This window comes from Polyodon spathula, chromosome 26, assembly GCF_017654505.1.
Source record: "Polyodon spathula isolate WHYD16114869_AA chromosome 26, ASM1765450v1, whole genome shotgun sequence".
NCBI classification, from domain to species: Eukaryota; Metazoa; Chordata; class Actinopteri; order Acipenseriformes; family Polyodontidae; genus Polyodon; species Polyodon spathula.
In genome coordinates, this window is record NC_054559.1 from 7,322,961 (window position 1) to 7,342,822 (window position 19,862).

Sequence of the window (19,862 nt, forward strand, 5' to 3'; positions counted from 1 at the left end):
CACTACCACTACAACCTGGACATCACTACCACTACAACCTGGACATCACTACCACTACAACCTGGACATCACTACCACTACAACCTGGACATCACTACCACTACAACCTGGACATCACTACCACTACAACCTGGACATCACTACCACTACAACCTGGACATCACTACCACTACAACCTGGACATCACTACCACTACAACCTGGACATCACTACCACTACAACCTGGACATCACTACCACTACAACCTGGACATCACTACCACTACAACCTGGACATCACTACCACTACAACCTGGACATCACTACCACTACAACCTGGACATCACTACCACTACAACCTGGACATCACTACCACTACAACCTGGACATCACTACCACTACAACCTGGACATCACTACCACTACAACCTGGACATCACTACCACTACAACCTGGACATCACTACCACTACAACCTGGACATCACTACCACTACAACCTGGACATCACTACCACTACAACCTGGACATCACTACCACTACAACCTGGACATCACTACCACTACAACCTGGACATCACTACCACTACAACCTGGACATCACTACCACTACAACCTGGACATCACTACCACTACAACCTGGACATCACTACCACTACAACCTGGACATCACTACCACTACAACCTGGACATCACTACCACTACAACCTGGACATCACTACCACTACAACCTGGACATCACTACCACTACAACCTGGACATCACTACCACTACAACCTGGACATCACTACCACTACAACCTGGACATCACTACCACTACAACCTGGACATCACTACCACTACAACCTGAACATCACTACCACTACAACCTGGACATCACTACCACTACAACCTGGACATCACTACCACTACAACCTGGACATCACTACCGGATACAACCTGGACATCACTACCACTACAACCTGGACATCACTACCACTACAACCTGGACATCACTACCACTACAACCTGGACATCACTACCACTACAACCTGGACATCACTACCACTACAACCTGGACATCACTACCACTACAACCTGGACATCACTACCACTACAACCTGGACATCACTACCACTACAACCTGGACATCACTACCACTACAACCTGGACATCACTACCACTACAACCTGGACATCACTACCACTACAACCTGGACATCACTACCACTACAACCTGGACATCACTACCACTACAACCTGGACATCACTACCACTACAACCTGGACATCACTACCACTACAACCTGGACATCACTACCACTACAACCTGGACATCACTACCACTACAACCTGGACATCACTACCACTACAACCTGGACATCACTACCACTACAACCTGGACATCACTACCACTACAACCTGGACATCACTACCACTACAACCTGGACATCACTACCACTACAACCTGGACATCACTACCACTACAACCTGGACATCACTACACTACAACCTGGACATCACTACCACTACAACCTGGACATCACTGCCACTACAACCTGGACATCACTACCACTACAACCTGGACATCACTACCACTACAACCTGGACATCACTACCACTACAACCTGGATCACTACCACACTGCCATCTACAACAACCTGGACATCACTACCACTACAACCTGGACATCACTACCATTACAACCTGGACATCACTGCCACTACAATTTGAACATCAGGACCACTACAACATGTACATCACTGCCACTACAACCTGGACATCACTGCCACTACAACCTGGACATCACTGCCACTACAACCTGGACATCACTGCCACTACAACCTGGACATCACTACCACTACAACCTGGACATCACTACTACCACTACAACCTGGACATCACTACCACTACAACCTGGACATCACTACCACTACAACCTGGACATCACTGCCACTACAACGTGGACATCACTACCACTACAACCTGGATATCACTACCACTACAACCTGAACATCACTACCACTACAACCTGGACATCACTACCACTACAACCTGGACATCACTGCCACTACAACCTGGACATCACTACTGGACATCACTACACTACAACCTGGACATCACTACCACTACAACCTGGACATCACTACCACTACAACCTGGACATCACTACCACTACAACCTGAACATCACTACCACTACAACCTGGACATCACTACCACTACAACCTGGACATCACTGCCACTACAACCTGGACATCACTACCACTACAACCTGGACATCACTACCACTACAACCTGGATATCACTACCACTACAACCTGGACATCACTACCACTACAACCTGGACATCACTACCACTACAACCTGAACATCACTACCACTACAACCTGGACATCACTACCACTACAACCTGGACATCACTGCCACTACAGCGTAGACATCACTACCACTACAACCTGGATATCACTACCACTACAACCTGGACATCACTCTACAACCTGGACATCACTACCCCTACAACCTGGACATCACTACCGCTACAACCTGGACATCACTACCACTACAACCTGGACATCACTACCACTACAACCTGGACATCACTACCACTACAACCTGGACATCACTACCACTACAACCTGGACATCACTACCACTACAACCTGGACATCACTGCCACTACAACCTGAACATCACTACCACTACAACCTGGACATCACTACCACTACAACCTGGACATCACTACCACTACAACCTGGACATCACTGCCACTACAACCTGGACATCACTACCACTACAACCTGGACATCACTACCACTACAACCTGGACATCACTACCACTACAACCTGGACATCACTACCACTACAACCTGGACATCACTACCACTACAACCTGGACATCACTACCACTACAACCTGGACATCACTACCACTACAACCTGGACATCACTACCACTACAACCTGGACATCACTACCACTACAACCTGGACATCACTACCACTACAACCTGGACATCACTACCACTACAACCTGGACATCACTACCACTACAACCTGGACATCACTACCACTACAACCTGGACATCACTACCACTACAACCTGGACATCACTGCCACTACAACCTGGACATCACTACCACTACAACCTGGACATCACTACCACTACAACCTGGACATCACTACCACTACAACCTGGACATCACTACCACTACAACCTGGACATCACTACCACTACAACCTGGACATCACTACCACTACAACCTGGACATCACTACCACTACAACCTGTACATCACTACCACTACAACCTGGACATCACTGCCACTACAACCTGGACATCACTACCACTACAACCTGGACATCACTACCACTACAACCTGGACATCACTACCACTACAACCTGGACATCACTACCACTACAACCTGGACATCACTACCACTACAACCTGAACATCACTGCCACTACAACCTGGACATCACTACCACTACAACCTGGACATCACTACCACTACAACCTGGACATCACTACCACTACAACCTGGACATCACTGCCACTACAACATGTACATCACTACCACTACAACCTGGACATCACTACCACTACAACCTGGACATCACTACCACTACAACCTGGACATCACTACCACTACAACCTGAACATCACTACCACTACAACCTGGACATCACTACCACTACAACCTGGACATCACTACCACTACAACCTGGACATCACTACCACTACAACCTGGACATCACTACCACTACAACCTGAACATCACTGCCACTACAACCTGGACATCACTACCACTACAACCTGGACATCACTTCCACTACAACCTGTACATCACTACCACTACAACCTGGACATCACTGCCACTACAACATGTACATCACTACCACTACAACCTGGACATCACTACCACTACAACCTGTACATCACTGCCACTACAACCTGGACATCACTACCACTACAACCTGGACATCACTACCACTACAACCTGGACATCACTACCACTACAACCTGGACATCACTACCACTACAACCTGGACATCACTGCCACTACAACATGTACATCACTACCACTACAACCTGGACATCACTACCACTACAACCTGGACATCACTACCACTACAACCTGGACATCACTACCACTACAACCTGGACATCACTACCACTACAACCTGGACATCACTACCACTACAACCTGGACATCACTACCACTACAACCTGGACATCACTACCACTACAACCTGGACATCACTGCCACTACAACCTGGACATCACTGCCACTACAACCTGGACATCACTACCACTACAACCTGGACATCACTACCACTACAACCTGGACATCACTGCCACTACAACCTGGACATCACTACCACTACAACCTGGACATCACTACCACTACAACCTGGACATCACTACCACTACAACCTGAACATCACTACCACTACAACCTGGACTCACTACCACTACAACCTGAACATCACCTCCACTACAACCTGTACATCACTACAACTACAACCTGGACATCACTGCCACTACAACATGTACATCACTACCACTACAACCTGGATATCACTACCACTACAACCTGGACATCACTACCACTACAACCTGGACATCACTACCACTACAACCTGGACATCACTACCACTACAACCTGGACATCACTGCCACTACAACCTGGACATCACTACCACTACAACCTGGACATCACTACCACTACAACCTGGACATCACTACCACTACAACCTGGACATCACTGCCACTACAACCTGAACATCACTACCACTACAACCTGGACATCACTGCCACTACAACCTGAACATCACTACCACTACAACCTGAACATCACTACCACTACAACCTGGACATCACTACCACTACAACCTGGACATCACTACCACTACAACCTGAACATCACTACCACTACAACCTGGACATCACTACCACTACAACCTGGACATCACTACCACTACAACCTGGACATCACTACCACTACATCCTGGACATCACTACCACTACAACCTGGACATCACTGCCACTACTACCTGAACATCATTACCACTACAACCTGGACATCACTACCACTACAACCTGGACTCACTACCACTACAACCTGAACATCACTGCCACTACAACCTGGACATCACTACAAATACATCCTTGTCATCACTGCCACTACAACATGTACATCACTACCGCTACAACCTGGATATCACTACCACTACAACCTGGACATCACTAGCACTACAACCTGGACATCACTGCCTCTACAACCTGGATATCACTACCTCTACAACCTGGACATCACTGCCACTACAAACTGAACATCACTACCACTACAACCTGGACATCACTGCCACTACAACCTGGATGTCACTGCCACTACTACCTCACCCTAAACTGTGCACATGGAGCACCTTGAAGCAAATGTTATTTATTTCTGTCATTGTTTATGCATTGGTTTCATTTACAGTTAGACTCTATACGAAATGAATCTGAACATATTTTTCACTGACTACATTTTTAAGTAGTGTTTAGATTAAGTATTAGGATGTTGGTCTTATCTCTACCATTCAATGCCATGGTAGTTTTCATGGTGTTTGGTCTGAAAACTGTTATGTTGCCCCCCAGCTCGGATCTGTAACCCAATTGCATTGCATAACCTTCCACTTGAATATTTCATAGTCTAGGTAGCTTTTTAGTAACTGGTCTGTGATCACAAAGCTCATAAGAGTCATTATTTTATTTTATGGTCTTAAATTCACATTTATTAGAATTAAATAAAGTGGCTTCAAATGTAATTTTCTGGTATCTGCAATCATTCTGGGTGGTTCTGGGTTCTGTTGCTCCCGTACTATTTATATTAAGCTGCTTTAAGCTTGTCAGGAATATTCTAAATGCCAGGCCTAAACCACCTTCCTCATTCCATTCAATGCATGTGTCAATGTGACTTCTGAACTATTCTAGTCTGCCTTTTCTACATTTACAAAGACAGAAAGAGTAGGTGAGCTAAAGCTGATCATACAATAGTAAGGTCAATATAAACATTAACATCTGAAGCCACTTCATCTAAAAATGGAATATCCTAACATAGTAATACTTCAATTTCCAACAAGATAAACAGACAAGAACAGCAGCTACTGTAAGTCCATATCGCAAAGTCACCACAGGGCCACGATTGAAGGGACTGCTCACATTATATTCACATCAGTCTTTTTCAAAACACCAATTTCCTATGCACAAGAAAAGAAACAAACAAACAAAAAAAAACAATAGTTTAGGCTAATTGTTAGGGACTCAAACCTAATTTTTCTGATTATGTTTAATGTGTAATTGGAGCTGTTTATGTTGGAGCAAATGCCTTTTTAATTGTTTTAGTGTTGAATGATAACCCTAATAAAAAATTAATACAATTACAATAACTGCCTAGTGCCCGTCAAGTCAAAATATTTGACAGAAACTTAGCTACATCAAAGAGTATTGCACATTGGTTTGAGCAACACAGTCTGTTATGATTAAAAACAGTTTTGGATAGGAATGTTTTGATGCCTAATTTAAAAGCCAATATGCTTTAAACAGAGACTGTGTTGCGCTGTAGAGAGGGGTGTATATTAAAAGAGGTCCCATTGCATTTAAACACTGGAAAAAACAGCAGCTGAAATTGTAGTCACTGAGTTTTATATAAATCTTAGGTTTGCTTGATGTTTTTACTTTTTCTTAAATTTCCCAGGAATTTTTATTCATAGGGTCCTGATGAAAAAAATATGCTGATCATGTCTGTCACACTGTCTACAAGGTGATGAGCCTTTAGACCAATCTTCACAAAACTTTTGTCACAGACTCCTAGCCTCTTCTAGAAGTTCCAGTTGGAATTTGGCTATAATCTGATAAACTCCTGATTTGTTTATACAAATATTTTTAAACGTTCAGGTAATAAACCAAGCAGTATATTATTTATCGTTGATTTCCCACCTCAGACCCCTCACTAAATGTTTTGGTATCCGTGAATACATAGTTGTTTTAATTTAGGAAAATATTTTAAATAGAAATCTGTCCCACAAGTGCTGTGCTACCCGAAATATGAATGTACTACCAATGCAGAATGATTATGTGGGACAATTGTTGGTCATTTTACTCCAAAACATGTTTTTGCAATGGTGACTGCCAATAATGATACCACATTGACTTCAGGCATATCCTGTATAAATTGCTTTTGACACAAAATGGCTGCCACCAATTTGCCCAATATGTCACTGAGAAGAAATTTCGTAGAAGAATGTTATCCTATCTTTTTTATATAATGTTCCACAAAAGATAGACTGCTAGCAGTCAATCTTGTGGTCTAAACTAACAGCCTCCTGTCTTTGTCACTCGACTCTCAGCTCCCAGATACCAGGCTGCCAACACGTAACCAAACATGTGCCTTCCCTCCCTGCAGACCGCCACTATACCTTGGCATGGCTTGCCCAGGCTGACATCATTTCTGAGATGACAGCATGTCTTCCAGCTCCATTAGCTTGATTCTCGGTGGCTCCGTTGCACTGATTTATGGGTATTTTTTTATTGCCTTCTCCAAAACCACTGGCTCACAGTTGGGGAGTCATGTCCAAAGTATGACATCGTTGGGGACACACACCCTCCCCCTGACAAACAAAATAAAAAAGCAACAAAGTATGGGAGATGACAATTTGAATCCATCTCCCCTAATTTCACTGCAGGGAGAGATGCAGTCATTGTAGCTGAGAATCTCAACGGTTACAAACTGAAGATCACCCACAACCTCTAGCTTAGCTACTCCACTAATGCATCCCGTGATGGCCTGTGAGGTGCTTATCTAGAAGCATGTCAGCGTGCTGTAGCTCAAAGCAATAGTGTTGCAGTCCAAGTGGAAGTAAACGCTACTTAAAGCTACAGCATTCATTATTTTAGAAGACTCTCCAATCCAGTTTCTTACCACTATTTTATTTTAAATGTCATGTGTAAGATGTTGCTTATTGTGATCCCGTGCAATTTGGACTGTGGACAAAATTATTTCTGCTAGAATGAGAGATACCCAACAAACAACATATTAACTTATTATATTTGATCGGGATTGATGAACTCATCTGGGTATTGTGCCCCTGCCCTCTATTTAACTTTAGGATTGTGTCACGTGTTCTATGCACGGTATGGCAGGTACATATACACAAGATAAGATTTACTGGAATTTTCACAAATCCATTGGCTCTGCTTTAATTGAGTCTTTAACAATGTTACTGTTACAGTTGACCATGCTGGTGTATAAAGTAATGCTGAGATTTAAAAACAGCTCAGCCCCACGTCTTGTTTTTGAACTTCTCAGCTGTAGGGGGCGTTTGTAGTCAAGAGTCAGGTGCATGAGCTTATATGTAAAATCAAAGGAGTATTCTAAGAATTATTTTTTTCTAAGAACACAGCATGTACCCTCTTTGGGCGATTAAACAGTAAAGATGACATATCTCCCATTGAATCCATAAATGGTGAATGGGTTTGAGCCATCACTGCGTACAGGACAGTCACGTACAGAAGCACAGGTGCAGCTGCTGGCTGTGGAAATGTGACCTGGCAAATACCTAAGGGCAAGGAGGCATTGTGCTAATCCGTTGACACTTGGACCTGTTATGCTATGAGAGGCTCTACACTATACAGCTGCGTATGTGAGAGATTTCAATTCCTTAGTGCTACTGAATACCTCGCTGGGAGGAAGTCTTTCCCCAAACCTGTCGCAACTGTTCCTTATCTGAGCATTCATTCTTCTTCAGATCTAGCTGAGAAACCAGGAAGATATATATAACCTCTGCTTATGTAACTAGAAAAAGAACCACTTGTTCATAGCAGGCAAAGCTGGAGAATATTCTTCATAGAAACAGCAGCCCCACCTCAGTTCTGAGTAAGCTTCAAAAGAAAAACAAAACAGATCATTTTTTTTTCTATTATTAATTAAAAATACATTTTGGGGGGCTCCCGAGTGGCACATCTGGTAAAGGCACTCTGTGTGGTGCAGGATGCTCCCCATAGCTTAGAGGTCGCCGGTTTGAGTCCAGGCTATTCCACTGCCAACCATGGATGGGAGCTCCCAGGGGGAGGCTGACAATTGGCCGAGCAACGCCCGGGTGTCTTCGGCTCACCTTGCACCAGCAACCCCTGTGGACTGGCCGGTTGCCTGCAGGCCTGCCTGTAAGTTGCCCAGATCTCTGTGGCCCTCTGACGCTGTAGCTCTGAGGTGGCTGCATGGCAGACCTACAGAGTCAAAAGAAGCGGACAGCTGACAGCACACTTCATCTTCGTCTGGCAGCAGTGGGTCGGTTTGAAATAAAAATAATCGGGCATTTCAAATTGGGGAGAAAATCAGAAAAATAATTGCTGATTCCAAATAAAAAAATACATTTAGGTATTTAGTGTTTATGGCAGTAAGGGAAAATGGCCCAGCTACAGTCAGACAACATGCTGACAGTTGCAGTTGGAGCTTCCCCTCACCGCACACCTCAGTGCTGATCTGAACCCGAGATGAATGCATTTTAGAAAATTGTTGGAAAAAAAAGTTCAGTACTGTGCATAGACCTTCAGTAATTTTAATGTGAGCTTTGTACAGATATAATATAACTAATGATGCTAAACTGGCTAAATGCCTGAATTCAAAAGTACCAGAAGAGATATTGCACCGTTGGTTAAATTTCTGAACCAGAATAAGCATAGAACCGGGCAAAGCTTTAAAAAAGTGTCTCTTATTACTTATTACACAGTAGTTATATAATAAATACATGTGTACTTACACATAATTACAATGTTTTTTTTTATGCATAGTTACAATGTATTTAATGTTGAAATCTTTTTGCACAATATAAGCACAGCTATGGCCAAAAGTTTTGCATCACCCTATAGAATTAACTAATTTTGCGTCATAAAGACAATTGAAGCCTGCTGAATAATTATTACTGAATAATTGGTAATACATACTGCTATGTAGTTTTCAATATACTTCATGAAAAATTGACAAAAATTGAAAAATCTTTTTGAAATCTAAGATGAAATACTATTCTACTATTTTGGCTTCCGGTAGACTTCTGAGATATAATTCTGTAGTTTTTTTGATTACATGATGTTAAATAATAGATCTACATATATATTTGAACTTTTGTCTATATCTGTAAGTAAATAATTGTATCAGAAAACAGAGGTTTAGAGTTACCGAACAGTGCCTACAGTATGTGAAAGTGATGCAACAAGTTTATCAATCCGCAGCACTGTGAGCACTGAAGGTTTATTGTGTGCTGCTCGTTTTATGTTATGCTGAAGCAACATTAGTTTCAAAACAACTGACTGTCTGGACTAGTGCATACAAATGAGTAAATAAATAAATAAAATAAAAAGACTTGGTTTCAAAAGGACATTGTTCTGCCTGCAGCTTTAGTGCAAATATACATAAGCTGCTTGAATTGCTTCTGTGAGCAGGTCAGTCTATTCCAAGGCACAGCAGTTTTATTTATTGTATACTGAAGACCTGAAATTCGTTTCGTTGGTCTGCTTTCTTTGTTGTTGCTTTCTGTTGGTACAGTTATTGAATTCAAATGTAAGGACATTATTCATAGAGTCATAGTAAAATATATAGAGCAAGTCAGGTGTCTTATAATAGTAAACCAGATTACTAAATTATCTTATTTCTTTTGGAGGGCTGGTGGCAGGCCTATCTTTTATTTCCGGGCCTCAAGCAATACCACATTGTGTGCTGGGCTTGTCATATAGACTGTTATTAGACTGTTATCTAGGGCTAGGTTTAGTAGAGTACACCATTTGATTTGTGACCAGAGACCAATTTGAACTTAGGGCCTCCTGAGGTGAAATGTATATTAGCTTTGTAAGTACGGCGTACAATGTTATTAGAACCCGTCTATCTGATCGCAATGCCCTAAATTAGAAAGCAGTTATGGCAGAATACCAACACAATACTTTGAGAATCCTAGGGGTGGGTTGATAGGGTGATGTATAAGTTAATTTGTAGTGTACAGTAGTATTAAAACCCACCGGTTTATCAACACGGTATTTTATTATATATATAGTGCCTTGCAAAAGTATTCAGACCCCTGACCAGTTCTCTCATATTATCGAATTACAAATGGTACATTGAAATTTCGTTCTGTTTGATATTTTATTTTTAAACACTGAAACTACTATTGTAAGGTGTCATTGGTTTTATGTTGGGAAATATTTTTAAGAAAAATAAAAAACTGAAATATCTTGCTTGCATAAGTATTCAACCCCTGTGCTGTGGAAGCTCCCAATTTGCACCGATGAAAGAAATTGTCCTAACGAGGACACAATTAATTACCTTACCATTGGCCTCCACCTGTGAACCATTAAAGTTGCTGCCACATTTTCTGGATAAAAACCCCACTGTTGAAGGATCATTGGTAAGGCTGTGAATCTGAAGGAAAATGAAGACCAAAGAGCATTCTACAGAAGTTAGAGATAAAGTAATACAAATGCATAGATTAGGGAAAGGGTACAAAATAATATCTAAGTGTTTGGATATCCCAGTGAGCACAGTTGGATCAATAATCAGAAAGTGGAAACTGCATCACACCACCCAGGCACTGCCAAGAAAAGGCCATCCCTCAAAACTCAGCACTCAAACAAGAAGGAGACTTGTGAGAGAAGCCACAAGGAGGCCAACAAACACTTTGAAGGAGCTACAGAGTTCAGTGGCTGGGAGTGGAGTAATGGTGCACCAGTCAACCATATTAAGAGCTCTGCATAACACTGGCCTGTATGGGAGGGTGACAAGACCGTTACTCAAAAAGTACCATCTGAAAGCACGTCTGGAGTTTGCCAGAAAGCATGAGAGTGACCCAGCTGCGATGTGGGAAAAGGTTTTGTGGTCAGATGAGACCAAGATAGAGCTTTTTGGCCAAAACTTAAAGCGCTATGTGTGGCGCAAACCTAACACTGCCCATGCCTCAAGACACGCCATCCCTACAGTGAAGTATGGTGGTGGCAGCATCATGCTGTGGGGATGCTTCTCATCAGCAGGGACTGGGCTTCTTGTTACAATTGAAGGAAGAATGGATGGAGCAAAATACAGGAAAACACTGCAAGAGATTCTGCTTCAGTCCGCTAAAAAACTGAAGCTTGGGAGGAAATTCACCTTTCAGCAGGACAATGATCCCAAGCACAAGGCCAAAGCAACATTGGAGTGGCTCAAGAACAAAAAGGTGAATGTCCTACAGTGGCCCAGTCAAACTGCTGATCTCAATCCCATTGAGACTCTATGGCACTATTTGAAAATTGCGGTCCACAAGCGTTGTCCAACCAACCTGAACAACCTGGAGCAAATATGCCAAGAAGAATAGGCCAAAATCACTCCGACACTGTGTGCAAAGCTGGTACATACTTACCCCAAAAGACTTAAAGTTGTTATTGCAGCGAAAGGTGGCTCTACCAAATATTAATGTGTGGGGATTGAATACTTATGCAAGCAAGATATTTCAGTTTTTTACAATAATTGATTTTGAGTTTAAGTTTTTAAAAATGAAATATCGAACAGAACAAAATTTCAATGTACCACTTGTAATTCGGTAATATGAGAGAATTGGTCAGGGGTCTGAATACTTTTGCAAGGCACTGTATATGTATATAGTAAATGAGCTTCAACTACTCACACGGTTCATTGCCCCTTTCAAACAGACCCAGGAAACAGAACTTGATAGCTGACACACTATTTTTAATAATTCACAAAAACAAAATAAACAAACACAAACAAACACCTAGCTCCTTCGGAGCAATAACTACACTTTTGGTTGCAGGTCCCTGATGAGCTCGCTGGCGGATATGCCATTTACCTGCAACGTAAACACAAAATAAATACACAGGTTAAACACAAACTTATGTTTCTTTTCACTACTGCTCGGGATCAGAGCACTCTTTCTGCTCCCTTCTACTCAGCAGCCTGGAGTAGACTGGCTGCTGACTATTTCTACCCTGCACCCTTACCCTAGCAATTCTCAACACAGCTCAGGGGAACTGAAGGTTCAGTTTTTGTCCTCCGATTACACAATCATGCTCCCTTTTATCATGATATTTGCATGTCAAAGTGGTTCTCATTTCAGTTGCTCCAGTACTGTGATTTTTTTGTGTCTGTGTGAAGGGGCTTGACTGTGAGATTAGGAGCTGCTCTTCAATTCTCGTTGCGTACCCTTGGCAGTTAGGCTGGAGCCTGCAGGCTATAGACTGGATTCACATCTACCTTAAGGCCAAGTGCTAGATCTCCATTTAGAGAGCTGCAGCACAGATAAGAAACAGCCCTAATTTCCATGGAAGGGATAATTTTGTAAACTACCTGTACATCAATGAATCAATACTGATTTCACTTTAGGATAGAACAAGTGCTACTGTGAGTCAGTACTACAGTATTCCTTATTTCTCCTCATCATGTGTGGTGTGACTCAGTGCGGCATCTTGTGAAATAATAACAGAACCTTGTTTATGCTGTACAACCTGCCAATTCCCCAGCACTTCTGATTATACCTCTTCCTTGTATTCATGCTCCAGTCATTAGACTGTTCCAGGATGATTATATCTTTTTGCCTGCGCTATCAATCTGCATTGACTAATTTCCCTGCACAGCTGTCTGTAATAGACTGGTTTATCTGCCCTCCCTGGAACTGACAGCTCAAGAGTCAGAGCTATCACTGAAACCCTTCAATTGAATCATTTCTTTAGACTTTAAAGTGAAGGCAGCTACAAAATAATTCCATAAATCTTACCTGTTGTGCATTTCCATTCGTTATATAAATCTCGGATATCCAGTGTTGAAATAAATACATATTATAGTAAACATTTTAAAACATGGTATCTGCTACTGCACTAGGTTTAAGACATCTCTGTTTGCAGGCTTTGCCTTCAATTAGCCTATCATTGCTTGTTTTTTTGTCCTTACCCCTTTAATGGCTTCTTTTCTTAGCCAGCTGCTTCCCCGATTGACTGCCATACTTTAAACCAGTGACATTTTTTTTTTTTTTAATTTAGTTTAATTTTTTTTTTTTTTTTATTATTTTACCCCTAAATTTATCAGGGGTAAAATGTTAACTTATTTCCCCCCATCACTGCAGCAATTCCCCACACAGCTCTGGAGAACTGAATATTAAGTGGGTGTCCTACGATCCCATGACCAAGCGAGTTTCCTATTTGACATCCACTCTCGAGTTTCTGTGTGTAAGTGCTACTGGTCTCTGGAAGACAAAGACCAGCCCTGCAGGTGTCCTTCTGAGCTTACTAGGTGCCAGGCCACTGGGGTCCCCTGTATCTTGATGAGAACAGTCTCTCCTCAAGCCGCAGGAGCACCAGAGCTAATACGACCCTCCCTCTGGAATCCCCAGCAAAGACCGGTGACTTCACACAGCCAGGACGCGAACCTGCGCTGCCCTGACTGTATGAGTCACCCTGCACACCACGCAGCCATGCTTTTACTACGTGAGCCGCTCTGTGACCAGGCCTGAAGACACTGCTGACGTGAATGACCAAGGAAGTGTAAGTGGTTCAATTGACAGCATAAAAACCCTAATAAGTCTGTGTCTAACTTTAAAAGATAAATCAAATAAATAATAAAATGCAACTTACGTCATTTTAAATAAAAAAAGAAAAAAAAAACTGTACATTTCCAATGCTTGTTTTATTGTACACATTCTAAGGTGACACCTTGCTTTTATTTATTTAAGCAACCGCCATTGTTCACTGGCTAGTTTCACTATGGTACAGTATATAATATGATTATATAATATGATTCCCTATTTATTTTTTTCAAATCACAACCATCCCTTCCCCCCAGCCATGAGTCATTTACCAAGCCTACCTCCCTTGTACCCCCCAAATCAAAGCTCTATCTCTCAGAACAGTGGTGTGACCAGTAATTAGTACCCACCCCCCCCCCCCCCCCCCCCTTTTTTTTTTTCACTGCCTGTGCCTGGAGCTAGGCAAGCTTATCGCCTGGCAACCGCATTTAAAGTACAACAACTCCGCAAAGACAGGCACAATCTGAGCACGCTCAGTAACTCAGTTTGAGACAGACAGCCAGAGAGAGAGAGAGAGAGAATAAGAGGGGAAAATAAAACCGGAACAGGTGACTACAGGATGATAGCACCAAAGTTATCTGTGGTTAAATAAATGGAAGTTTGGGAGAAGACTTTGAGAGAAGAAAAAGCACTGGATTGTGACTAAGTATTCATGTGGACGAGCAGGTGCATTGACAAATGAGTGGAGGTATGTGAGAGGGCAGTCAGTGAGTTTGTGGTCCCTGTAGTTTCTGATCCATTAGTGGTGGTGTGGATTCAGACAAGTTCTGTATTGCAGGAATACTGCAGGGTGGTTTTAAGGCACTACTTGGTTGTTTTGTAGATTCAAGCAGGTGGACTTTTTTCATGAGAGCTATTCAGTTATTTAAAAGAATAATGTTTAATGAAACTCAGCATTATATGTGCTAATTGTTTTTTTTTTTCAACTACAGAAGCATGTTCATGTGTATTTGTTAAGTTCAAAGCACACTATTGTCGCACTGGGTATGCTAATGTGCCTAAAATGTGTCTGTGTGTGGTCTTGTCAAACATTCTTTCTGCCATGATTAAAATGTAAATACTTGATTAAATTACTTTTTATTTCCCTGCCGAAATTAAGTCAAACTTCCGAAGGCGTGGCATTCGTGTGTTTTAAATCGGTAGATGTTTAACTCTTTACTTTTTTTGCTTCTCTATTATCTAGTGACTGAACATCACTCCAAAAGCAACTAGGTGGTAATAAGGAGCTGCTCTAATTGTGAGTTGAATATCCCTCTTACTGATGGACACCTGTTTCAGAACTCATTCTCTGTTCAAACATAGAGACTTTGGCTGTGCTACGACAGTTATTAATCTCTTCCAAATGTATGAGCCTTATGCATAGATCTCAATTCACTTCTTGTTACTAGTGATGCACTTCTTGGAATATTCATTTCAATGGTAGTCAGTTTAGCTCCAGTTCTGAAGCCAGCTGACTATAATGAATTGGATGTGAGGCTTGGTGGTCCAGTGGTTAAAGAAAAGGGGCTTGGTACCAGGAGGTACCCAGTTCTAATCCCCGCTCAGCCACTAACTAACTGTGTGTGACCCTGAGCAAGTCACTTAACCTCCTTGTGTCCCATCCTTTGGATGCGATGTAAAACCAGGGTCCTATTGTAAGTGACTCTGCAGCAGTTATTGATGCATAGTTGACCCCCTAGTCTCTAAGTCGCTTTGTTTAAAAGCGTCTGCTTAATGACTAATTAATGGGGAAAATAACATTGTCCTTAGGTTTGAGAAATTGAAATTGACTGCTTGTGTCAAAATGTATCCGCAAGCTTCTAGTCCAGAAACTGTGAAAAATCCATTCAATTTTAACACACTGACTGCAAAGACCGTTCATTTTATAAGTGTATTGTTCATTTTGTTTTAAAACATAAGTATTGTCATTGAAATGGTTTAATTCAGTAGTAACAGTCCATTCAGACAGGAAAATAATTGATTGATTATCCACAGAGTGTCGTTATGTATGTGCAACACTAAAGAAGCATACCTGAGACAGATTTAATGGAGTTTCTCTAGACTGCTGTGGAGTGTGCTGAAAATAGCTGCTTGAGGTGGATTTGAACCAGATATGCAAAGATGAAAGGCATGCATGTGTCATATCCAACCACATAGATCTGTCTCTTTATTTAAATTGCATGGAATTTCCTGTGAATGTGTCTATGTGTGTGTTTGTTGGTGAATAATGGTGTATCAATGGATGGTTCTTTCATGACATATCGTATCGTAATAGGTGACTGTAACATTTGTATTCTGATACAAGACCAAACGCACAACACAGCTCATTGTAGTTCACCCAGTGGTAATTGAATGAAGAATAAATGTGTATTATAGTTGTGATGCTCCCTCTGTTTTGATTTGTTGTGCGTATGAAATCAAACCACTGTAACTGAACATCTTGGAAAATTGTCAAAATAGGCAAATTAGTGATTGTCTAATTTAATTGATGACTTTAATAGTCCACACATGCAATTAATTTAAAATAGTAAAAGAAAATGTGGCGCTCATAATCATCAAATGGTAAAATGCATGAGACTTTTTAGAAGTTGTTTAAGTGGTCTAACATTTTCACACATGAGTGCCTATTGTTTCTATATCACTGATTACTGACCAGATATTGAAATTCTCACATTCAGAGGGTTTTATGCAGATACATTTGCACACTACTGTATATTTATGTGAAGGTGTTCACATATACATAATAAACTGTTTTAAACACATTTGTAGATTTTCTTTACTGAAATCATTCACTTTAAGATGAAAAGATGCAGTTTATTATTTTGTGGCAATGAACATCTTTAGATACGGTATATTGTAGAATATACACTCAAAATTCAACAAAGCATGTGAAATTGATCTTTTTTACCTTCTTTCTCTTAAACTGCTCACGTTTCTGAGTTGTGTTTCATTTGTTTCTTTTTGTTTCTGTTTAGGAGAAACATTTGAGACAGATTCAAATGAGAAGGACACAAGATGATTAAGCTTTTCTAGAAACATGACAGAGGCATAGAGCAGGGCGTATTCCCTCTCAGTTCTGATGTTGATTTTATTGTATGTGTGCGTGTGGATCTGTATCTGTTAGTGATAGGTGTTGCACTATAGCAGCTGTGTTTGTTTCAGACACTTGTCTTAACTGTCTTTGTCTCTTTGAGGAAGTGCAAAGCTCATTTCCTTTTGCATCATTCCACTGATACTGTACTGCATCTAAGCAGACAGTAGCAGTAGGCCTGCAACTGTAGAGGCTTGATAGGGTACAGCGGTTATTGACAATGCTGGGAATTGGAAAAACAGCTCATTAGCAACACTCCCACAAGACCCTTATCAGTTTGCAAAATGTTATCTAGACTTTATTTTCTCTTTGGTGCAAGTTTTTGGGATCCTTTTACCTGCGGCACAGGAAGTGAGTTTATGGTGTGGTGGCGCAGGAAATTAGCCTTCAAAAGCCATCTATTCACGTCCTCCCTTGTGTTACGTGTAATAAGTCCTGTCCCTTATAAAAGTTTACCATAGTAAATCAGTGTAATAAAGCAAAGCAAAAGCTTGGCAAAGCATAGATGAGTATTGTAAAGCACAAAGAGGCATTGTAAACATTTTCTTTTTAATTGCCAAACTGTGGTATATTCATGGGGAAAAGCATGGAAAAAACGCAAGCTTACCATGCTAATTTACTGTGGTAAGCTTTTGTAAGCAGAGTTCCACAAAGCTAGATATTTGTATCTAGTTTAAATGGAGATATTAAAATGGTTAACCCTAATTTGACTAAGTTTTAACCATTGTCAGTCATGCAGAAAACTCCAGCAACTTCTGGATAGCTGGTGACCAGCTAAGAGTTGGGAATTGGAGCAGATATTTACTGGCCTCTTACTGGACACCTAGTAGATATATTAAATCCAAGCCCAGATTTAATAGATACATTTTGGAGTGTAGACAACACTGATATTTTACAGCAAAGGCATTTTTAATATACTTGCTTTTCTTGGATCAGCTCCTAAACCAGCCCCAAGTCCAGCTGAAAGCCATAGCTCTAACCATTATGTAACTGTGCTGGTCTGTGCTGGAATTTCTCTGGGAGAGATCATGCTTTGTATATGGCAGCACAGCCATTGGTAATATAAATTTTCATTGTGGAATTTCACAACATGGACACTGCAACCAGTCATTGTTCTACAGTGCATGTTCAGCAATGTTTTCATGGTTTACCATGGTTTGCTGGAGGGTAATGTTACAATATAGCCTTGGCAAGGCTTTCACGGTTTATAATCTGGCCAGTGGCATCTCAGTTTCCTGCTGGGGACCCCCTGCTGTGCTGTAATGATTCTTATAATGGGAAAGCGAGAGGTTTAATTAGCACTCAAACACATACTAATGCCTCTCTCTCTTTCTCATGCAGAGCTTGGGATCGGCAGACAGGAAGGAACCTCAACAGAGAAGGTAGGATAATTTCCTCTACTCATATCTTTTGCCAACAAATCCTGCCCTCTTACTGGTTCAGGTACACTTACGTGTTTAGAACTCCAGTATATTTAAATTGGTATGGCAGCCACATTCTACAATAATATTACTCAATCTTTGGTTATAATCAAAACAAACCAATAGTATACTATGTTATGAGGTAATATGCACAGTTGTTATGTTTTAGGGATTTGTACTTGTCTTTCATTAGCTGTTGTTGAAAGGAGGAAATTCCATAATAATGATACTAATGGCAAAACAAATAACTTGTTTCTTTGTTAACACTCTGCCCCTAGTGATGTAAAAATACATCTGTAAGATATTACATCCACTGGGGCAGTGTTCAATGGGACAGGTAAATGGTTGTACATGGAGAGAAAACATGTTTGAGTGCTATACAGAGGCCACGGTGGTGGTCAAAAGACCAATATTTGATGACTGCAACAGAAAATGATATCCAAAGGGATTTTTAAACAGCATGAACAATACATTAGTTTGGAGAGGGAAAGGGTAAGGTAAAGCATCTGACTAAAGGGACTAACATGCAGTCAGATGCCACAGGAGCTACCCCTCACAGCTCGCCTGTCTGTTCAGACCTTAAGTGACCAGATTCAACACAGACACTATGAGATGGAAAGGGAGGCATTTATAGAGCGCTTTGGCTAATATCAGGGGTGTGCAATTCGTACCACCCGACACTGGGGACAACAAGATTTGAGGGAGGGACAACAAGTTTTGGCATTATACTGACTTATTTATTTTCGTTCTGTTGCTAGAACGACACTCTGGGTATATTTCTAGAGAGCCACACAAGTTTCTGAAAACTGAATTGCCAAAGTTTAGCACCTA

The 19,862-nt window shown here is 41.4% G+C and overlaps 1 protein-coding gene across 2 annotated transcripts in view; it reads left to right on the top strand.

The window, feature by feature from the left end:
* LOC121300999 (ankyrin repeat and fibronectin type-III domain-containing protein 1-like) overlaps positions 1 to 19,862 on the top strand; it is a 271,767-nt gene that overhangs the window by 166,295 nt on the left and 85,610 nt on the right. For both annotated transcript variants that reach the window (XM_041230055.1, XM_041230056.1), the window contains one exon: positions 18,952 to 18,992. In XM_041230055.1, coding sequence (XP_041085989.1) covers positions 18,952 to 18,992 — 41 coding nt within the window. The remainder of the gene's footprint in view (positions 1 to 18,951; positions 18,993 to 19,862) is intronic.